At 47.2% G+C, this 23580-nt stretch overlaps 2 protein-coding genes across 4 annotated transcripts in view; both read left to right on the top strand.

The window, feature by feature from the left end:
• CHN2 (chimerin 2) overlaps positions 1-3248 on the top strand; it is a 225993-nt gene extending 222745 nt beyond the window's left edge. Inside the window, exons 12-13 of the mRNA XM_070424496.1 lie at positions 378-483; positions 1401-3248. Of these exons, the coding sequence (XP_070280597.1) occupies positions 378-483; positions 1401-1572 (278 nt within the window). The 3' untranslated portion in view covers positions 1573-3248. The remainder of the gene's footprint in view (positions 1-377; positions 484-1400) is intronic.
• An 11695-nt stretch (positions 3249-14943) lies between these two features.
• On the top strand, positions 14944-18479 carry PRR15 (proline rich 15). 3 transcript variants are annotated; one of them, XM_070424497.1, is made up of 2 exons: positions 14944-15453; positions 17376-18479. In XM_070424497.1, the coding sequence occupies exon 2, from the start codon at positions 17521-17523 to the stop codon at positions 17899-17901; it is 381 nt and encodes a 126-aa protein (XP_070280598.1). In that variant the 5' UTR covers positions 14944-15453; positions 17376-17520; the 3' UTR covers positions 17902-18479. The 3 variants fall into 3 exon arrangements, with proteins under 3 accessions (XP_070280598.1, XP_070280599.1, XP_070280600.1); XM_070424498.1 differs by having other exon boundaries at positions 17381-18479; XM_070424499.1 differs by lacking the exon at positions 14944-15453 and adding an exon at positions 16026-16233.
• The last annotated feature ends 5101 nt before the right edge of the window (positions 18480-23580 follow it).

Raw genomic sequence — 23580 nt, forward strand, 5'->3', positions numbered from 1 at the left:
GGGAACGCTACCAAGTGAGATCTGGTGTAAATTAAAGCTTGTGGTGGTGAGATTTCTGGCAGATCCACCATTGAGAAGAAGCTGGGCAAAGCCCCGATTGTACGAGTGCTAACTGTAAGCATCTGCAGGCTGCAAACTCCGGGAGGGCCAGCCTCTGCCCCCCACCCAGTGGGCATGCAATACCCACGTGGTGCCCAGCCTCAAACCCTTTCTGGGACGAGGCAGGACACGAACAAATTCATTACTTTCAGTGAAATGTTGCCTGAAGTTGCATGAACTCGTTAGACTTCCCCTCTGTCGGTAGCCTAACTTCTTACATCTCTGCAAGCTTGCATGCCGCGGGCTGCACTGACATTCCTCCTGTGTGACCCTCGCAGAAATCTCCAACGCAGACGAGAGGCTGGAAGCCGTCCACGAGGTGTTGATGCTGCTGCCTCCCGCCCACTATGAGACCCTCCGGTACCTGATGATCCACCTGAAGAAGTAAGCTCGGGCCTCCCGATGCCTCCTCCGCGAACCCCGCCTAGACTAAAACCTCCGCGCACTGCGGGTCAGCTAGCAATCCGCCCCTTCACACCCATATTCTCCCCATGACAGTTTCACGAGTCTTCAGTTAGAAGGACCGATTTTTCTGATTCTAAAGATTGTGTCTATATCAGACTCACTTAGTAATTCGCTTGCACTGGCTGAGGCAATGTCCATAATCTAAAAAGAGCCAACAATGAGAAAATTCTCTCTTTAAAAATGCTTTTCTGTCATTCTCATTCTGTGGGGAGCCGGCACGGCCATGGCATACTCAGCCCCAGGGCGCCTTATGTGCCATGCCAGCTCAGCCTGGTTCAGTGACCCTGAGTGGTGGGGGGCAGGGGGGAGGGAGGTGAAAGGATTGAGAAAAGACAGAAAAGACAGACAAGAGAATGAAAGCTGGGTCTCGGTGGGACGCTGCTCCCTGATGAGGAGGCAGCGCCAGCGCCCACAAGCCGTGTCTTTATTTTATAGCAGATGCCATGAGGCAAAGTAGGGGCGTGATCAAGTTGTTTACAGCATTCTCGTGAGTTTCAACCTCACTTAACTACATGCACCCAAACTCTATCACAAGGCACGTGGGGCTACGTGTTCGGACCATAGGTTCAAGCTTACAACCACAGCCGTTGGCTATGATTGTGCCGGGAGGGCCCTGCCCTCCAGCTGGGACTTGCACGTGGCAATGAGAGGACCCTGTCCTTTCATTAGTCCGAGGTTTGAACCTGGCCAAAACACTGTAGCCGCGCCCCACATCATTCTTAATTTTCTTTTGCAAATTTCCAAACCAGAGAAGTTCTTGGGGGCATACGTGCATTGTCAGCATTAAAGTATGTGCACGAGTTGGGATGATGGATGTCTCTGTGTGTGCCTTGCAGGGTGACCATGAATGAAAAGGACAATTTCATGAACGCCGAGAACCTGGGGATCGTGTTTGGGCCCACCCTGATGAGGCCGCCCGAGGACAGCATGCTCACCACCCTCCATGACATGCGGTACCAGAAGCTGATTGTGCAGATTCTAATAGAAAACGAAGATGTTTTGTTTTAACCCACCAGGGAGATGGGCTGAACGGCCCCAGGCCCATGGAAGTTCAGAAGGCTCAAGGAATAAAAAAACTCTTCTTACACTTGATTTTCCAAACAAGTGACGGAGTTTCCTGGACTGCAGTGGATGGCCACGTCGGCTACTGTGTCTCATAGACACTCGCTCCCTCCACGTGAGCACAGCACGGGCGAGGGTGAGAGAAAGCCCTCGCCGGGGTCTTCGCCGTGCCTCGTATGTGTGTGTTTTGCCAGAAGAGTGATTAATAAATCTTTCTTTAACTTATTAAAAACCAGTGTAGACCTTTATACAGTAATGAAAGGGAACTTCATTCATAGAGGTACTTGATACAATTAAACATTTCCCACTTACGAAAAGAAAGACAACTCTATATGTTAAATGTTAAATGAGACTTATATTGTAAAATGGATTTTTATTTTAGCTGCGAGAATGTTCCTTTATTTTAGCAAATAGAACTCAATGCAGTGCATTGATTATCGCCCTGTGTACCTTGTCCTGCCTTTGTGCTGTGATCCCTGGGGAAGTTTGCCATGAATGCAGTATTATCTTGACATACCTCCGTCCTTATCCGTGCTTTCCAGTGAAACTTCACCTGCCGCCGGTGTCCCTGCTTTTGATCCGTTCTGCTGTTAAGCACTGGCATCGTGCTATCGTATGGCATATGTTTATAGCGATTGTAGAATGGTCTGGAACATCCACAAGCTTTCTTCCCATAAAAATTTCGTAAAGTCTCAAAGTCTGTTTGGAATTGGTCATGGTCTTTCCATATCATGTGTGCATATCCCAGAACACGCAGAATACGGTCACTTTACATCAGGTCATTTGGCCACCCTGGTTGCATCTGGGCTGTATAAAAAGTTAGCCTTTTTCCCCCTTTTCTTTGCAGGCAAGCACCCAGAGTTCGTCTGTTAATGCCAAATTGTATTTTTGCCGCATTTCTGCATTTGTGAAAAGCGAATTTGCAGAATAATTGTTGGTTTTCTTTTCATTTTTGTTTTATAAACAAGCCTATTTTTCAAAGTAAGAATGAATAAGTTTGGGTTCCATGAGTATTTGCTCCTCTTTGATCAGAGTAGTATCCATTATTATGGATAATAATTTAATATGATTTTATTACTACAGTTCTGATTGGTTATATTTATCTTAGCATGAGCTTTTCACACCAAGATTTCTATATTTTGTAACATAGGGGAAATATTTAAAACATCAAAAACTGTACATCTAGACTTTTTTCTTCCTTCAGTCTTTTCCTCCGATTGTCTGAGATGATTGATGCAGTTACTCACTTGTGTTGTTTTGGAGCGACCAGGAGAAAATTACTGTGACAAGGGGGTTGGAAGGAAGAGGCAGCAGTGTGGTCACCGGGTGAGTCCCCGATGGACTCCTGGGCACTTGGTGGGGGGAAAGCACTTTGCTGAGTCCCTGATCTCCTGGTTCCTCCCAGCTGTACAGATGGGTTTGTTGTAGCTGATGTACTTCTTGATACTGTCAAAAATTATCTGGAAATGGTTTTATTTTGTGAAGTGGACAATACTTTGTAATTTATGATCGTGTAAATGGAAGGAAAGGAATTAAATGCATTAAATTCTTCTGTCTATCATTTTGGAATATGCATAAGAAATCCATGTCCGGAAGTGGCGGGGGTGGAGGTAGAGAAAATATTCTGGGAATGTTGTTCCCAGATGAATTTTGTCAATAAAGTTTCTGTTCTCACCAAACACAAACATCCCACTGAGTCCCCAGCTCGCTGCCCTCTCCCTTGCCAGCTTCCCCCTGCAGAGCCTGCTTGAGATGAAATTCCAGTGGCCCACTCATTCACTGAGAGATAGGACCTTTACAGCCAATCACTCCAGGCCACTTGCTGAAGAACAGAACTAAAGTTTTAGAGCCAGAAAGACTCAAGTTCAAATCCCAGCTCTGCCTGTTATCCGCTGCATGCGTACGAGCTTGGGAATGGATTTACTCACCTGAAAAAAACGGGGGAAATATTCTGAGTGTAATGTCTTGGGTGAAATGATGATCTAAAGTAATTAGTAATAGTTGTTTCTTGTTATCATTATTTTAAGAGCGATGACTTAGAAGGAGAAAGGATAGAACATGGAGGAGGGGAAGAAAGAAGCATAAGACAAGAAGGATTTGTCCCAGATTAAATCCAAGTCCAGGTAATTACAGGGGTATTATAACAGGGCTCTCTGATGTGTAACGAGGTTCATTTGACTCCTTTTCTTGTACACGATGGCAACACTTGATCCCCTCGAGCTTGCTTTCCCCTTGAGCCTGCTCACCCAGGCCTATCTTCCCCGCCATCTGGCAGCCTGGCGTGTCCTCTTACCTGGCTTGAAACTCCTGCCATCGGGACAACTCTAGCAGTTACATCTGGAGGGAGTCAGTATCGTTTCCAGAAGCCCACTGTTAAATCATCCACAGGAGGGTTGTGGGAGGTGGGACAGGGACAGGGTGGGTGGGGGAAGACCCTTTTCTTTCTCCCATTAACATAAGTGGGCACCTGGTGGGGGGCTGGTGCAGAAGGTCAAGGGCAGAGCAGAGGCAGGGTAGTGAGGAGAGCACAGGCAAGTATGTGCCACGAAGTTGAAGTATTGTCTGGGCTGTCCTGACTCCTTGGGCAAACCCAACTGAGATTCCTGAGCCCTATCAATCCCCAAATTTAGACTCAGTCTCTTGAGTATAAATATGTAATGTCTATTTTATCAGGCACTTATTAATGGGCCAGACTTGGAATCAATGAAGAAGCCTATCTCACTGAATAAATGAAAGAATGAGTTTAGTCTGGCTGGAGAGAGAAAGCTGGTCGTGTTACAGATTTGAGACCCTAATCTAAGGGAGAGGAAAGCTACTAATGTGGTTTTATAAAATAAACTTAATTTTGAAATATTTTAATATTTACAGAAAAGTTGCAAAGATACTGCAGAATGTTTCTGCGTACTTCTTACCTATTTCTCCTAATGTTAGTATCTATATATATAAAAGCCTAAGCAACCATTACCACTGGATGACCAGATGACCAGCTGGTAGCTATGACATGCACCAACCACCAGGGGGCAGATGCTCAATGCAGGAGCTGCCCCCTGATGATCAGTGCGCTCCCACAGCCAATGTCCCGCAACTGGCTAGCCAACTGGCTAGGCAGTGGCAGTAGGGAGGGTTAGTAGAATAGATGCAGGGAGGCAGTGAGATGCTCCCTGTTGTCCTACAGGACTGAGGTCATGTAGCCTGGGGTGGGTGGTAACAAGGCAGAGATAAATAAGACTGAGTTAGATTTAGGAGGTAGAGTTGAAAAGGTTTGGTTGTAGATTGAATTAAAGAACCAACCTCCCACACTCCCTCCCCACTGCTGGCCAGCCCCAATCAGGACTGCATGACTCAGCCCGGATTGGCCCTGATCGCTAGCCAGGCCTAGGGACCCCACCCGTGCACGAATTTGTGCACCAGGCCTCTAGTTTTATATAACGGTACATCTATCAAAACCAACAAACCAACACTGGTCCATTACTTTTTTTTTTTAAATATATTTTATTGATTTTTTTACAGAGAGGAAGGGAGAGGGATAATTAGAAACATTGATGAAAGGGAAACATCTATCAGCTGCCTCCTGCACACCCCCTACTGGGGATGTGCCCGCAACCGAGGTACATGCCCTTGACTGGAATTGAACCTGGGACCCTTCAGTCCGAAGGCCAATGCTCTATCCACTGAGCCAAATCGGTTAGGGTAGGCCCATTACTCTTAACTCCAGACTTTAGTCAGATTTCACAGGTTTTCTTCCTCTGTTCCAGGATGCAACCCAGGGTTCCACATTGCGTTTAGCATTCATGGGTTTTTAGGGATGGATGACACAGTCTAGATAACTCGCTTGACTATGGATCCACTGGAGAATATGTAGGCAGTGGCGGTAGGGAGGGTTAGTAGAATAGATGCAGGGAGGCAGTGAGATGCTCCCTGTTGTCCTACAGGACTGAGGTCATGTAGCCTGGGGTGGGTGGTAACAAGGCAGAGATAAATAGGACTGAGTTAGATTTAGGAGGTAGAGTTGAAAAGGTTTGGTTGTAGATTGAATTAAAGAACCAAGGATGACTCTCGGGTTCCTTAGTTTGACGACTGGCTAATATTTACTAAAATGAACACAAAAAGAAGAGCTGGGGGGTGGGGATGGGCAAGGAGGGGATAAGGACACATATGTAATACCTTAATCAATAAAGAAAATTATTTTTTTTAAAAAAAAAAGAAGAGCTAGGGGTGCTTGGAAAGGGGTGGAAGAGGTAAGGAAGGTGATGAATTCACTGTTGGACAGGATTGAAGATCCCTGTGAAATTTCCAAGCAGAGATGTTTCAAGAGCAATTGTATTAACCAACCCGAGCTGGTGACGAGGATTTGGGAGTGACTCACCAGAGGTAACAACTGGAACCTTGGAACTGTATAGGAGTACCCAGGGACACAGAACCGAGAAATACAGGACAGGCCTGACTCAGTTTCCCGCAGCACCATCATTCAGAAGAGGGGAAGGGAGAGGAGGGGACAGATGAGATCCACTGAATGTCCTAAAACATGGAGAGAGTCATGAGTGTGATCAGAAAGACTCCCTATCTTCAGGCGTGTCACACTGTCCAAGTCCATTATTTTGTTCCACTTCGATTTATTCTGCTATGTGCAAGGCTCCCTGTTAGACCCTATGGGTCAAGAGATTGGCTTAGAGGCTTTGTCAATGCCAATAAGGCGGTGCCCTTTCTTTTTTCTAAGTTGAGTTGAAAAGGTGTCATACTCAAGGACCTCCTCCCCTGCCTTCGTACTGGAGGCGGTACATCTAACCCAGCGGTTATCACAAAGTCCTGAGATTATGAATACATCTGTCTCCACTGAAGGGCAGAGTCCTTGAGATTAAGAACCGTGGATACCACGTGCCCATTGGGCACACCCCCACTCATCCTGCAAGTCTTGACTCAAGGTTCACCTCCTTCCTGAGACTTTCCCCAGCTTCCCCAGGCAGGTGCCAGCCATAAAGATATGAAAGTTCAGGAAGTTCTGAAAACTATAAAGAGTTGGGTTTGACCAGGACATGAAGTAAGAGGGACTAGATTAAACAGGCAGGCTGTGCCAGGGAATAAGAAACCTGTGTGCCAAGCAAAAGTCAAACTTCGGAAGAGCAGTTTGGTGACATGTGAAGGATAGAGGTGAGAACAGAGACACCAAGCTAAGCAGATGCTGTTCCAGCAATGGCAACCTCAACTTGACTCCCCTCAGTAGGGAGCGAGAGCCGTAGGTATGAAAGATACTGAAGGGATGTCAAAGCTTACTGAATTGAATTGATGCCAGGATTGAAAGGAAGGAAGGGGTCACACTGACACCCCCATATCTGGTTTTCACAACAAAATGTATATTTGGGAAGATAAACCAATGTGGGCAGAGGACCAGGGCTGAATGCTTAAGCCACTGGTGTCCTTTCTTTGCAGTTATAAAGCATCATCCTAATGCAGCCTCACAAACTAGAGTTACGGGAATTTTAGCAGTTTGCTGCCCAGTGAGTTTTTGAAGCCCAACCACACCTGTCTACTGCTGGGATGTCATGGAAAGGCAGTGTGGTGGCCCCATAAGCCTGCCTGCTCAACCCTCATGGGTTCTCACTGAGGCCAGATGTGTGGGAACAGGTGTGGAGACGCTATCACACCTGCACATCACTTGGTCCGGCTCTGGTGCTCATGCTCGATCCACCCCCACCGCCCCGTGACTGCTCGTGCGGGAGCCCACCGACCTCCCCGCCTCACTGCAGCTTCCGGTCTCTGCTTACTTGGCTTCTCAGTTGCCAGCACATTGACCACTCCCTTCTTCTCAAAATCCTCTCTTTCGCGGCTGCTGTGACACTGCCCTCACCCCCATCCTCTGCTCAGGTTCCCCTGCCCATGCTCCCTCTATGGCTGTCCAGGCCCCTTGGCACACCCTCCATGCTGCTTCTCAACCTCCTTTTGCATCCACTCTGGCACCAAATGCCATCTATCTGTCAACATATCTAAATGATCCCTAAGATTCAGCCAGCTACCCAGTCCCTCCTGCTTAAACCAGCTCGCATGTGATCGACTGCCCCCGGCCAAGGTTCCTGGTGAACATGCCCAGCACACACTGAAGGAGAAGGTGTCCACGAGTGGTCATTTTAGGAAACCAGGAAGAAAGACATATATTCCTGATACGATTGAACTTGTCAAGAGTGTACCAAGAAGCCATTGGAAGGTGTAGAAAAATTAGAAATGGCAACAAAGGTAAGTAAATTAGAACTGGGGGGGTGAGTGAAGGGGAGGCCATTATTAACTACAGGAAAAGGCAAAAAGCAAGAAAGCAGATATAATGACCTGTACACACCAACGCTTAGCCTACACGATACTGACACAGGTACAATCACATAAACACTGTCAGTCAGACACAGGCTCTGATAAGATGCCGGTGGGAACGCTGAGAAGAGAAGCAGAACTAAATCTGCAGGTACCATAATAGGAAATTAACAGAGAATGTGGGATATTAATCAGAAGAGAGTGTGATGCCCATATTGTTTAGAATTCTGGAGTTGTGTAAATGCCGGGATTGAAGGCTGGGGATGGGGCAGAGGTGGGGTGGATGGGGGAGGGGACATCTGAAATACTTTGAACAATAAAGAGAAATTTTTAAAAATATATATATTTTTTTTTATTGATTTCAGAAAAGAAAGAAAAGGGAGAGAGACAGAAACATCAATGATGAGAGAGAATCATTGAGCGGCTGCCTCCTGCACGACTCACACTGGGAATCGAGCCTGCAACCCAGGCATGTGCCCTGACTGGGAATTGAACCGTGACCTCCTGGTTCATAGGTCGATGTTCAACCACTGAGCCATGTGGGCTGGGCTAAAGATACATTTTCAATAAAACAAAAATGTTTAAAGTGGTTGGGGAGGACTGAGGGGAGAACTATGGTAAAAAGCCTCTGTAATTTGCTAGAAGCCCTATAATAACTATGTGCATATGTTACTTTAGTAAAATAGAAACTAATTTTTGGAATGGTGCTGTGTTGTCTAAGACAACAGAGACACGGCGCTCCTGTCTTTCCCCTCCTTCGATTATGACTCAGGGATGCGGGGGCAGGTTATGTATTATGATTCCAGGAACTAATGGGGCAGCGACACGCAGCACAGCCCTGGCTTGTGCCCGAGCCACAGGCTGGTGGTGACCTTACTCCTGAGGATTTTGTCTTATGACTTGTTAATCCCTTTTCTGGTAGCGTGGCTTTCAAGCTCAGCTGAGCAGAGCACACTTCCTCCTCTGGCCAGAGGTAATGTGATTTGGGTGCTGAAAGAATAAAGTGCATTCTTGAGTCACATACAGAAAATGCCAGCTTGATTTGATGTGATCATCAAGTGTGTTCCTGAAAAGGTTAGATTCGGAGCAAGTTACCGTCTATTAAATACTCCAGTGTCTGTGTACATCATGGTCCTGGGGGAATAAGACCTGGCCCCAACCCACAATAATGACAGGGAGCTTTAAGGCTCTTGACCATGACTTTCCAAAAGCACTTGAAAGTGATGGCTTTGTGGCGTCCACACGGCCAATGAAAGAAGCTAGTCAGGGAGGCACTAAGGCAGTGATTCTCAACCTTGGCTGCACATTAGAATCACCTGGGAATCTTTTTAAAAGCTGATTCCCAGGTGATTCTAATGTGCAGCCACGGTTGAGAACCACTGCACTAAGGTTTACGGGGTGCCTATTATGTGTCGGGCACAGTGCTAGGACTTAGTAAAGGTACTGTCTGCTTTCATCTTGGCAGCCACCCGGAGATGGAGATAGCATGCCCCACTTTAGGTTTAAGGAAATCAGAGCTGAAGCTATTAAGTAATTCTCCCAAAGCCAAGCAGTTAGTAATTCAAACCAACCATCAAGTCTTTTCACAAGAAATGTATATAATTACCATTCCCAGCCCTCATTTGAGCTCTGAATGCTCTGAGATTCCATAGGGCTTTAGTGCAGGATGGGGCAAAAATAGGTTTACAGTTCATATGGAAAATAATACAATAATGAATAAGCAAGAATAAATTCTGTGTTTTGCGTACTCACAACTGTAAACCTACTTTTGCCCCCTCCCCTTAAGCAACCATATATGACTTAGCATTGTTGTAAGGGGGAAACTTAGAAAACAATGACTTAATTAGACTTTTTAAATTATGATGCTCTCTTGATATGATACCAACAAACATATAATGATCGGATGATTAACTAAAAAGCAATATGAGATTCAAATAGCCATATAAGAAGAACACTGTGTTAGAGACAGAGTAACTCAAGCCAAATCCAAATAACTCCACCTCTGATGGTCTTGTGACCTTGAGAAAATTGCTTCAACTTTCTAAGATAAAACTGTGGGGTTTGTAGCATCTCCTTCTCAGGGCTGCTCTGCCATTGCAAAGAGGAAAGAGCACTACCCACTTTTGAATAAGCCCGAGATAACCTGAGAAGTCCAAGGTAGGAATGTTTACTTTGCCATTATTATAAAAGGTTTCTAGCCACCACTGAAGCAGTTTCTCTCACTATGTAAATGAATTACATCTAACGGATACACCTGAATGTTCACTAACAGCGTGTACAGCGAGCGAGCGATGCGCCTGTGTTAGCACTGATTGGAGCTGAGTCCTCACATTTTGGTACACCTCCCCTGGCCACCTGTGAGGTAGGAAAGCAGCTATTTCTTATGGATGTCGAACTATGTAAGTTTGACATTGGCCTGATGCAGGAGAGGAAACCAACAGATTCACCTCCCGCATCATGTTACGCTGTCATCAGAAATCCACCTGCTCCCTGCACTCATGTGACATAACGAGTTGACATGGACAAACCACAAAAGAGAAAAACAGAAGCTGGCAAACGCAGCAGAACCGAGTCAACCCTCTGAAGAGGGAAAGTCACTGCAGATGGCAGGTCACCTTTACAGGAGCCAGTTTTCCCCAGCCCTGACCTGGAACCAGGGGACGAGCCAGAGAACATTACCTGGGATTGTTAACACGTGACTTTTATTTACATCAATGATTTTCTAACGAGCAATAAAGTGGAATGATCTTCGTTTCCTGAGGCAGTCAAGGTGTGCTGCGGAGTCTTGTTCTAGAGTCCAGGTCACCCATTCATTCCCTCAGGACAATGTTTAACACAATCTGGGCAGCCAGCCTCCGGCCTTCTATTATTCCTCCCTCCGGCTACCACCCAACTCCATGTCCCCAGGCCTCACCGCAGAGAGTGTTCCTCCCACAGATACAAGCTCATCAGCTCATCGGTCCACCTCCTGGGCTCACACCTCAGAAGTAAAGAAAACCAGGCTCTTAGTCCATGTAATGATGGATCAACATTTTATGTCATTGCTACTTTATTACATCTCTTACAAGTCAGTCCTATTATAACCCACAAAGCATTCCTATTTCTGCACTGGATGGTCACTCATCTGCAATATTGAGAGCTGTTATCGCGGGGCAACACGCGAGGTCCTAACGCTTCGTGAGTGACATGTCCTAGTGCTCATGGAGAGACAGCAGCACAATGGCTGGTTAGGTCCCTGGACGCTGACTCTGCGTGACCTTGGGCAAGTAGTTTAAGTTTGCACTTAACAATGCCTATGTCATGGGGCCTTTAGGAGGATTAAGTGAGTTAATATTTGTAAAGCAATTAGAACTGTGCAGGTCACATAGGAGGTGTTATGTAAAGGATCATTAAATAAAATGAAACTCGTTTTCTAGTGAGGAAACTCAGCAATAAACAAATAAATAACAAGAAAATTATAGGCTAGTTAAGGGACAAACACCAAGCAAATGATTTCCAATCTAAACCCCACCCGTTCCGTCTGTGGCAGGCTAATGATCTGGGTGAAATCTCCTGCTGAAAACAATTGGGCACCAAAACAACTTCAGTGCGCATAGCCTCCTGGGGCAAAAGGGAAGGAATTCTGGCTGAGGCCTCACTCCCCATCGAGTGGTTAATAGGAGATACTTCTCTTCTTCAGTGTAGGTCCCAAAGGGTCGTAGCCTGGAGGCTCGCACAGCCCAGAAGTGACGTATGCCCAGGCCCACCCACAGGTCTGCACGGACAATCAGGTTCCTTTGGAACAGAAAAGATCTGGGGGCAGAGCTGTGACTATGGCGGGTGCTCACATGGGTCTCTTGTTTTCATTGTCCCAAAAATCCTCCCGCCATGAACATGTGGCCAGTGGTCTTGTCTGGCAGGGCCCCTAGCTTCTGAAATCCTTTCTAGAGTAAATCACCTTTGACATAGGCCTTAAATTTTCCTACAAATAATTTTTAAGAAAAATGGGGAGCATACAGTAATATGGGATGGGGTGCTAGGAAGAGTCAGCTGGTGTTGACTGAATTTCAGAGAGAGGATGCACTGTACAGGTCAGCCTTGCTTAACTCAAGTGTAAAACTAAAATGATCAGTAATATTTTGTGCCTATAATTGCTGTACTTCTAGATATGCATTCATGTTAACCTGACACGCTATAGGACGAGATGCTACAAAAAGTAGGTTTCAACTTCAGACGTGGGTGCTGAAACTTGTATGTTATCAGCCAGTGTTGCCTAAATTTAAAACGTTAATAAACTGCCTGGCCGGTGTGGCTCAGTAGTTGAGCTTTGACCCATGGACCATGAGGTCAAGGTTAGATTCCCTGTCAGGTTCCCTGACCGGGGATCGGGCTCCATCCCCAGTATGGGGCGTGCAGGAGGCAGCCAATTGATGATTTTCTCTGTCATCACTGATGTTATCTCTCCCTCTCTCTCTCTTCCTCTCTCTCTAAAAATAAAAAAAAATCAATAAAAAAATTTAAAATGTTGATAAAGTCCAACAACACTAATGTGAACATACTAGTACAGAAAGGAGAAAAGAAATATTAAACTAACAGTACATTGGTGACTATAAAGGAAAAGGCCATGGGAGACACATATCTAATTTTCAAAGAATGGAAGAGTCTGTAAAAAGACACGGAAAAAAGAAGGGATGGGAAGGGGAGAGTAAGAATGAAAGGAGTAAATGTGAAAATAGGGCAAAAAGAGTAAAAGGACTATCCCCAAACATCAATCATGGCTGTGCAACTTGAGGTTTTCGAGGACTGCAGATGCCAAACTTAACCCCTGAAGTTCTGGATTTCATTTCCAGTATGCAAATCCTGCTCTCTAGAAACTCATTCTCTAGTGTCTTTGAGTATAGTCATTTATTGCACTTGAAGGCTCACCCGAGAAATTTAATTTTTAAAAAGAAAAAAAAATAAGTAAAGCTTCTTTACTCAAACCATCCGTACATTTTTTTTGAAACATGAAAAATGACAAGATGAAATATTATTAAGAAGGAATGACTGCTCAGTCTCAGCATACTGAAATTCTGTAACATGTAATGTCACCCGCTACTCACTGGGCAGATGAGTCACCTTTAAAGGCATCAACGCTGTAGGATGCCCAGCTTACCAACACGGAAATGTGGGACCAGCCCGTGTGCCCTTTACAGAACCAAACAGGAGGATTCCTGGATCAACAGAAGCAGAACACAGCTGTATTTGTCTGACACTAACCCCCTTTCCCGCTTCACATCCTGCAGTGCTTCAGATGACACTGCTCCCCCAAAATCCTAAGTGCCTTCCCACCTCAAGGCTTCTGCACACGCCATGCCCTCTGTCTGCAATGCCCACCCCTTCTCTACTCCCTTAATCTGTCCTTGGCGCTCATGTCTCCATGTACATTTTACTGCATGCAAGCGTTGTTTGTAAGACGTTACTAAGTTAGCAAAACACAACAGAAATATCAGAATTGTTCAGTATAAATGGGAGGGGTGGGAGAGAATGATTTTTTTTATCAGTCGGTAGATGATCATTTAAGAAAACGCTGGCCCCTTTATTAAACCACACGAACTGAGGGGCCAGCCAGTTGGCAGTACTGGTTTTTGTTTTTGTTTTTTCCCTAAATGTCTTCCTTTTTTCACCTGTTGGATCAACAATGCAGCAACCCAGCTCCACATCTTCCTGAGGTGACGATACCTCTGACCAGGGTTTCTCTCCTTGGCCCACTGTCTTTAGCTGCAATGAGGTGGCACCATGGTGACTTGTCTCTCCTTTTCGTTCCCTCACCGCTGGTGGCCTGTCTTTGTTCAGTCCTGGTGCTAGCATGGGACATTTACTCTCTAAAACGAATCCCAATAGTACATGAAAATACATCACTTTCAGATACACGCTGCTGCTCATACCTTTTAAAAATCCAAGAATGCTAAAGTAAGACGTTAACGATATAAAGCATTTTTATTTTTATGCCAGGCATTGGAATAGCCTGTCCAACTTACTTCTGTTAGTTCTATGTCTTTCACTATTATGTACTGCAGAAAGTCTCCAGAACAGAGATACTCAGGGGACCACTGCTCCATACTCAGCCTTCAGAGGAATCATGAGCCAGCTCAGGGAACATCAAAATAGTTCTTTGCAAGAGAAGAGCATTCTGGAAGATGAAGGAGACTGCACATCTGGCTTCAATGGTGAAATTGTCTTATGTCTATGCCTTTCTGTCCAATGAATAAAAATAAGGGGCATGTGATCAGGGCTAAAGCTCCCTGAACCTTGACATGATTCACTGGCCAGCTTCTGCGGCGGCTCGGGGCTGTCTGTGCCTGGGCTTCCACACCTGAGAGAAGTCACATCCTCAGCCTTCGAGGAGCCCAAAGCAGGCAGGCTGCGGTATCACGTGCTGGTTAGGACCGGGGGAGCTGGAGTCAGACCTCCTAGCTTCAAATCCGATGCTGGGCCCTGCCTCCTACCAGCCCTGCAACTCTGGGCAACCCTTAACCTTTCCGGGCTAGGGTCCCCTGCCTGTCACGTGAGGACAATAACCGTACCTGCCTCCTAGGGTTGCTGTAATGAGCGGGCTAATCCACAGAAGCACTTGGAACAGTGCCCGGCGGGCACGCTGCGAACTTGTTAAAATTACAGCCGTTCAACTAAAAGCGCCTTAGGCTGCAACATTGTGCCTGGAAATGAAACAAAGCCTGGGAGTTAACAAAATTGCGGTCGGAGCTGAGTAGCCTTGGTTGGGGGCCCTGAGAGGAAGCGGGAAATAAATCAGGGTCGAGGCGGAGGGAGAGGTGCGGGACTTTCATCCACCGGTGCCCGCCGAGGGCCTCGGCCTCCCGCCCTCCGCCCTCCGGTCTCCGGCCTCCTCCGCCGCTTCTTCTGCGAGAAGGAGTCGGAGCCGCCCGCGGCGCACTCACAGCCTTTCTCCAATCAGACTCCGCGAGGCCGCGCCACGCCCGCGACCTGGTCCAATCTCGGTCCCCGGAGGGCGGACATGCAAAGTGCCTACCTGCACCTGTGGCCGCCGCGGCCGCCTCCCGCGTTGCTGTTTTGGGTGGGGGCTTTTTTCCTTCCCGCTGCCCCTGGGTTCAGGTGGCTTGAATCACTTGGCGAATGACCAGCAGGTGGGCAGATGTCCGAGAGACCGGCGCGTAGGAAGGGCCAGCGCTTCTGAGTGAGCAGCCGAGGTCCCATCTCCCGGCGGTTCCCGAGCGGTGCGGGCAGGGAAGAAGGACGCTCCCGAGAATGCACCGCTGCTGAGCTAGAGAGCGGCTTGGGCACTCACCTGGCCATCGAGCTGGCACACACTGGCCGCGGGTCCCTCCGCACAGCGAGCCCGGGGCCGCCGCCGCCCGCAGCAGTCGGAGGTGCCTGGGGAAACCACCGCCAACAATCCGCTTAGCCGGGCTGCGGAGATTTCGGCGGGCACACCTCCCCAAAGAAGCCGGACTCCCCCGGGACCGCCTCCGGGTGGGCCCAAGCGCACCCCGTTCACACTGTCGCCGGCGGAGCCACGGGGGTCCTGAGCAGGTGAGCGATCGGGTTGGTTCTGCGTCCGCCCTGACGGAGCCCGTTCCTGGGTGTCTCTCTGGGGGGCTTCTCTGACGCCCGAAGAGAAGTTGCGAGCCGCCGGCGCTCTGGGTACATTTGTGCAATCTTTCCCGTGAGCAATGCGTGCGAAACCCTTCTGTGCACGCACGTCATTGCAGAGAAGAAAGTGTAGGTAGAAGTCAGAACGTGGCCTCGGGACACACCACCACCACCACCACCGGGGGAAAAACTTGGGGGTGCTTTTCCGATCCGTAAAGTAGAGGGAGCAGGATGTTTGCACACCCGACTGCAAACTTTGCCGGAGGGTGTGGGTACGGAAAGAACTTTTGGCCATTTTTTTTCCTATTGTTTTCAAGTCGCAGCAGGAGTGTGCCCTCGGGCGTCCTGGGGAGGAGCCGGCGCGGCGGTCCCTGCGCACAGCAGAGGCCGCCGCGCCGTCTCCCGTGGGCGCTCAGACTTGCTGTCGCGGGTTCTGGCAGGACAGCCTCCAACCACAAAGTGCGCTTTAGTTTCTTTCTCGGACGCTAGGGCTGATCCCAGCAGCGCGGGGCGCGGGGCTGGGAAGGAGCCCGGCGGACACCGGGCAATGCGCCGCGGCGCAAGCGAACCCCGCGCATTCGTGGAGTTAGTGCCGGGCAGACCCCCACAGACCGCGGGCAGAGGACTCTATGGCTTCTGGAATTATCGGCACCTTCAGTGCTGAACACACCCTTGTCGCTCCGCAGGATGCACTTCTTAAAGCCGGGAAGACGCAAGTCGGTATGGAGTTCCCCGTGGCTCTCTCCTTGCAGAAGGCGATTGCGCAAGGAAAAGAACCAGCCTTAAGGGTTGCCTAGCACCAACAGCCTCGGGGCATATTTTAATACAGAACTAAGGGGAGGACATTTGCCACTTGGCTTCATCACAACCATCATCGGGGTGGCTTCAAAGAGACGCAAGGGGGAATAAAAAAAGTAGGCTGGTGGTTTTCAAGGGAAGTTAAGTCTAGTCATATTTCTCTGAAAGTCACAAGGCAGAAGGTATGTCAAAAGCAGAATTTAAAAGAAAGCACCATGAGCGTGTCCCTCGCCTGTAAATTACCCTGAAGAATCACATTGAAAAGTATCTTGGGGGCCTGGCCGGTTTGGCTCAGTGGATAGAGCGTTGGCCCGAGAACTGAAGGGTCTCGGTCCCGGGTTCGATTCCGATCAAGGGCACGTACCTCAGTTGCAGGTTCAATCCCTAGCCTGGTCAGGGCGCCTGTGGGAGGCAACCAATCGTGTGCCCCTCTCACATCATGTTTCTCTCCGTCTCCCCCTCCCACTCTCTAACATGGGAAACATCCTGGGTGAGGATTAACAGAAAAGAAAGAAAAGTGTCCTGGGACAGAAGCCTATGAAGCAGAAGCCTTTGATGGGGGTCTAATACGCAGTATTCCCCTATAGCAGGAACGCAATTGCTACCTGTCCATACGGCCTCCCGCTGCTCATTCAAACTCAAGAGAAGGCCTTTCTGGACCGGGTCACGTCACCCCGGGCATCCATCCGCCTTCAGTCTGGTCGAGTGACAGGACAAGCGTTTTCCCTCTCGGACTCAGTTAATCCAGATGCCAGGGGCCTCTCCGGGTGCCCCTGGCCCGCTGACCCCTGCTATTCCTGCCCCAGGAGGCCAGGCGAAGGTTAAGTCTGGGCAGTGCCAAGACTCAGTCCCGTGGCCAGACGGTGGCGCCCTGGAGGTCATCTTCCCGCGCCCTTGCGTGGGCCCCTCGGGGACTTATGCGGGATGCGCATCTCTGGGGTTCGCTCCTCCTGGTGTCTCCTGGTGTCGCGCTGAGCAAAGGGGAGGAAATGAGATGGGGGGCAGGGGGCTCATGGGGGCGTGACTTTGACAAACCCAGTAACTAAGTTTTTTTTCTTCCCCAGCGCAGACCGCTGCCTCTGATCCCACCCCGCAGCCCGGCTGCGAGCAGCGGGAGAAGGAGCGGAGTGGACGCCCGAGACCACCGGGAAAGAGGCACCGCTGCGGCCGAGGCCTTCCCTGCGCGGCGCCCCGGACCCTCGGCCGGCCATGGCCGACAGCGGCGGCACGGGCAGCTCGGGCCCCTGGTGGAAATCGCTGGTGAACAGCAGGAAGAAAAGCAAGGAGGCCTCGGTGGGGGTGCAGCCTCCCGCCCAGCCTGCCCCCGGGGAGCCCGCGCCGCCCAGCCCGGACTGGACTAACAGCTCCCAGGAGAATCAGCACCCCAACCTCCTGGCGAGCGCCAGCGAGCCCCACAAGCTAGACAAGTTGTGCGCGGACAAAGCCGGCAACAGCCGCCGCAATTTAAAGATCTCTCGCTCCGGGCGCTTCAAGGAGAAGAGGAAAGTCCGCGCCACTCTGCTCCCGGAGGGGGTCCGAGCCCTGGAGGAGGCGGACTGCCCTGGGGACCCCCAGGAGGACCAGCCGTAGCGGGCGGACTCTCTTCCCACCGAGGCTCCCCAACCCCCAGCCCCAAACCCGAGAATTCTGGCCTGCCTCTGAGCGTGGTGTCTCAGTCCCACCAAATTAGAATATCCACACGCGATTTCACGTTCCTGGAAATGGAAGTGTCAATTGAGTTTTCAATAGTCTGAGACTCAAGGCTGCATTAAATATTTATTTGTGGTAAGAGAAGATGCCCGCCACCCAGGAAGTTGGCCTAATTATTATCTTCAAAAAGCTGTTCTGTGGCCTCCACCCTTGCTTGTATCACCTGTGGGAGCGAGAGGGGCACCACCGCTCTAAGAGATGGCAGCGCCGCTGGAATTGTGCAGACCTCCTGTGGGGAAGCGGCGCTCTAATGAGGAGCTTGGTGTTGGAGAGCCACCCGTGCTGTTTTCAATGCCTGAGAAATGCACTTTAGAAGCACTTGTGTGAAGGAATGGGGGAGAGCAGGAAACCTTCTACGTAGAAGCATGTTAAGTAAGGCAAGGTTGCTTTCAACCTCGACCTACGAAACTGTCCTGCCTGTTTTAGTACTATTAAAACTGTTGCGCTGTAAGACGTAAGGTGACTTTTGTACTTTTTCCACTGCAAGGCTGAAGCCCGTCACACTTAAAAGCAGGCATGCAAAATCCGGGGTAACAGAATTAATCATTTGCCACACAATGTAACAGCTACTCTTGGGAGAACATTTCTAGAAAGAAACTAGCAACCCCCAGAGTGGAACCAGTTAGCCAGATACCCCTATTTATTAACCAGAGTCGTCCAGGAAGGCGGGGAGGGGTACTCATTCATCATTCCTAAGTTCTCTTTTGACTTCAGCGCATCCTCATACCTAAGTGGCAATGCCAGTAATCATTCTTTTCCGTCTCCTTGCGAACCTTACTAATGATTGTCTGAAAATACTCAAACAGAAGGACTGAACTCTTGGTTTGTGCAAAGCCAGCTTCTTTTCCCAGGACTTTGTTTCAAAAGCTTATTTCTTTAGTCTGACGTATGCATTTATCAAGTTTCAAAGCCTTTAGATCAACCAACCTGAAGATTCTTAACAAAAATCTACCTGTTTGCTTTTGTCATGAACTTTAAGAAAAAGAGTAAATGAATACCACTCGCTTTCAGCAAATTACAGAGAGTTATTGTAGTTGTTAAGGGCCACTGGGATCTTTTCCCACCACTATTCAGTTCATTTATAAACATCCAGAAATGCATAGCAGGGAAATTATAACGATCCAAGTGTATATGCTTTAAGATAATTACAAACAAGAACTTGATTGGAGCTTCTGGACTTGTTACAGGTACATAGTGAGGTATATAGCGTTTCTCTCAAATTTGTAGTTTATAAAATAGTGAACCATGTTGGTTGTCTAAAGAGACTTAACAAAGAAACTTGATGAAAATGGCTAAAGGGATTGAAATTAGTGAATCAAGCTGTGGTGCCAGCAGAGTAGTAGGGTTTATCCCAAAGACTTATCCCAAAGGAACGTGTTTATATGGGGGTTACAAACATCTTACGTTAAAAGAGAAACCACGTGAGACTTTGTTTTTAACTGTGAAAGGCTTGTTTGGTGTGTATTTAGAACTGGAAAGTATGTGACCAAAGTCTTATCAGGGTGAGCTGCTTGGATGAGAAATACTTTACATCAACTTCAAGTGGGCCTATCATCTTTTGACTCCAATGAAGAATGCTAAGGGAGGGGGCTGGGGTGCACAGGGATGCACAGAACAGAAGCCATCCAATTAGGCTTCAGAACATTTTCATAAAGTATTTTAATTTCACTCTGTAGAAAGTAATAAAACTTAGAATAGATACTTTTTCCTCAATAGACTAGGTCTTTACCCATTTATAAAAATTCAGCCTGCAAGTAAATAACTTTTAAAGCTTACATTAGCTCTTTAATCCACAGATTTAAATAACCTTTTTTTTTTTTTCAAAATTCCTTTAGATCCACAAAACCTTGGCATTTTTCCAGGTTCTATATCTTGTTTTGGAGCCCATGATGTCTGTAATTGCTGCTGATAATCAATAGCAGACATATCACAGTGGAACTTATTCACAAGACATTTTTACCCCACTGTTCTGTAAGGATTGAAAAGCATGCTAATGGCAGTTATGACAGTGAGTACAATTCACAGCCCTCCATTGAGGTTTGTAATTCCATAGTTTTAAAGCAGTCCTAATCGTGCAGTGAGAGTGCACTGATTTAATCCCAACTCAGTGAAATCGGAAACCAAGCAAAATTGGTGTGATAAAAGGGTCCTGAGTAAAATGAGATACTGTGACAATGTATCTGGCTGGGATTTACATGATTCAGAGATGATTAATCACATTCCCATAACACGTATACGGATTTAAAATTTTTTTAAAACCTCAAGATCATCTCTGGTAAATAAAGTGACAGTGTTGAATTAAGTTTGGAGTTAATTAGATCAGGGACTTTTGTTTTCTTTAAGCCCCCTTACACATGACATTCCATCCACAAGTTTGGGAAACGGTTAAAGAATTTTAATACCTTGTTTCCAAATGGTATTTTTTAAAGGGGCAGAAATCTAGCGGTGTGTTTGCTAAATACGTTCATAACCTCGATAATTATATGCACCGGTAGTTTTTGCCTCAGTGACTCCTTGCAAAGCCGGTGGCCAAGCAGTGACTCACATTACAGGTCACCCGAAAGTCCCTTTGTGTTCCTGCTTCTATTGTTCATTCGTTTTGATTTGCATTTCAAGAGCAGGACTCTATTTTCGCACAGTGAAGAGAGTCTGCTGTGTATAGCACTTGGAAATATGATTTTCTGCTGTGAAACATAATGTGAACTTCTCAACGCTGGTCTTGCGGAGTCGTTAGAAGGGAACTTTCAACCTAATGAACAGTAGCATTGGTTAAAGCTTTGTCAGAGATAGTACTTCTGAGATGCTCAGATGAGAAGTTTGGTACCCTGAGACCAATACATAATTAGAATGAGCAGAAGGAATTTCAAAGAAAAGGTGAATCGAACGTAAATGAAGTGGACACTAATGTTCAGTGACCACAAGGGACTTTTTATGAAAAAGAGAGAGAGAATATTATTTTTTCCTGAGCTGAGAAGTGTCAGCCAGACTGGAAACAACCATACAAAAAAACTAGCTTGATAGCTGTCGTCAGGGAAACTGATCTTTGAAACGTCTGTTTTATCCGTGGAGCATTTTCTTATACTTATACAGAAACAGGAGATTGTTTCTCGGGATAAGCATGGGTTTATCTCCATGGCAAGTAGAAAGTAGGACCAAGGACATTTTATACCCTTAGGTGTCAGCACACAAGTACCTTAGGGCAAACTTTGTCCGCCTTAAGCTGGCTGTCCCATTATAGCAAGCCCTCCCCACCTGTTCTTGTTCTCCTGGTGCCATTGCCTGGCCTCTGAGCCATCACACATGCATTTCCATGAAGCTCGGGGACAGGAAAAAGGGGGTGCCCGAGAGGCACAGGGCCATTCCCCAGCCCCTGTAGGAACTGCATGTTGACAACCACGTTGTCCAAGGAGGGCTTTTAGGTTTGGAATAGGAGATAAGCAGCGTTAATGGGGAGAGAACATGCGCTAAGATGTGAGGAAGCTGCACAGGCCTTGCCGGAGCAGCGGACAGTGACCACCTGTATGGAAATGGTAAGAGCCCTAGACCACGACAGGTCAGACTCACAGGATATAAGAGATCCTTCAAGTATACAAAGCAAACTTAGTGTTGCTTTTGAACCAAATCATGCTGCCAATGACAAAGGGATGGACTCAGAATGATCAGAGTTATTGATAAAACCTCATGCAATAAAAAGATTGGGGTGGTGGAGCTGGAAGAGGGCAGAGAGGGGATAAATGGTGATAAAAAAAAATAAGTTTTTTTTTAAAAAAAGAACAAAACCTGAAAAAAAAAATTATGAATGAGGTGTCTAACAAGACTGTTTATCCAGGAGACAAAAATGCCTGGCCCTAAAATGAGAAAGGTTCATGTTGAAGAGGCTGAAGGGCCCTGGTCCTGGGAGGAGCTGGTTGAGTAGGAATATGAAAGCAGTTGGGACCTCTGGGCCTTTTTTGAAGGGATTTTCCTTGCGTTACAAGTACCCTGGATTGTTCGTTTATTTCTAGTGCCAGTCAACAAGTTTAACCACTGATTTGAACCCTACAATATGTTTCCATGACCCTTGACCAGAGCTCTCTCTCTGACTTGCTCTTGCCCATTGATTTTTTTTTTTTTTTTGAGAGAGAGAGAGAGAGAGAGAGAGAGAAGAAGGGAGGGAGAGAGAAAAACATTGATGTGAGAGAGACACATCGATTGGTTGCTTCCCACATGTGCCCTGGCTGGGGCCAGGGATGGATCCTGCAACCGAGGTATGTGCCTTTGACTAGAATCAAACCCTAGACCCTTCAGTCCATGGACCGATGCTCTATCCACTGAGCCAAACTATCCAGGCCTCTCTGACTTGCTCTTTTTTTAAAAAAATATATTTTATTGATTTTTTACAGAGAGGAAGGGAGAGGGATAGAGAGTTAGAAACATCGGTGAGAGAGAAACATCGATCAGCTGCCTCCTGCACAACTCCTACTGGGGATGTGCCCACAACCAAGGTACATGCCCTTGACTGGAATCGAACCTGGGACCTTTCAGTCCACAGGCCAACGCTCTATCCATTGAGCCAAACCAGTTAGGGCTCTGACTTGCTCTTGGACGAGTCTTAGATGATCTGGGTGTCAATTCCTTCTGTGAAATGATGGCATGGAGTCCAATTTCCAGCTTCAAAATCCTCCATCTGTATTCTGCTATTTTGAGCATACTTTAATTGTGGGGACACTCAGTTGTCTTATTTTTGTAATTTTTTAATTTTTGCAATATTTTCATCTGTATGCTCTATAACTTCAGTGTAAATCAACAACTATTTATTGAGCACATAGTTGAGAACTTATTGAGTGTATGAGCCTTAGGACAAAAAAATGAAAAAGATGTTTGTAGTGCTTCACACATTTTATAAATTTAAGCCCTGGCCTTCTTGTTTTGTTGTTTGTTTATAAAATGTTTATTGAGTTCATTCATTCCTTTACTTATTCCATGTGTGTGTTAGGTACCAGGCAATGAACTAAAGTGCAGATGCAGGAGAAAATAGGTTCTTAATCTATACTTCTTCTTTTTTTTTTTTAAATATATTTTATTGATTTTTCACCGAGAAGAAGGGAGAGGGACAGAGAGCTAGAAACATCGATGAGAAAGAAACATCGATCAGCTGCCCCCTGCACACTCCCCACTGAGGATGTGCCTGCAACCAAGGTACATGCCCTTGACCAGAATCAAACCTGGGACCCCTGAGTCCGCAGGCTGACGCTCTATCCCCTGAGCCAAACCGGTTAGGGCTAATCTATACTTCTTTATAATCCTTCTGCCATATAGTATAATACCAACAATAATAGATACATGTCAGGTATTGTGAGTGGCCTGAAGGTGTTGAATGCATTCCCAATCCAGAACTCAACCCTTTGCTGCTGGACCACTTAAGTCAATGTGTAGGAGAGACCACTGCAGAACACAATGTTCTGCCTCTTAATTCCTCAAGTTGGCAGAGCTCCAGAGAGGCCAGAGTCTAGAGCAGCCCTTAAGGGAAGGGAGGAATTAGAGGTCCTTGAATCATGTCCAAACCTTTCCCTCTCAACC

The sequence above is a fragment of the Myotis yumanensis genome, unplaced genomic scaffold (assembly GCF_028538775.1).
Source record: "Myotis yumanensis isolate MYYU_CA2020_CCGP unplaced genomic scaffold, mMyoYum1.0.hap1 SCAF_9, whole genome shotgun sequence".
In the NCBI taxonomy this organism is placed as follows: domain Eukaryota; kingdom Metazoa; phylum Chordata; class Mammalia; order Chiroptera; family Vespertilionidae; genus Myotis; species Myotis yumanensis.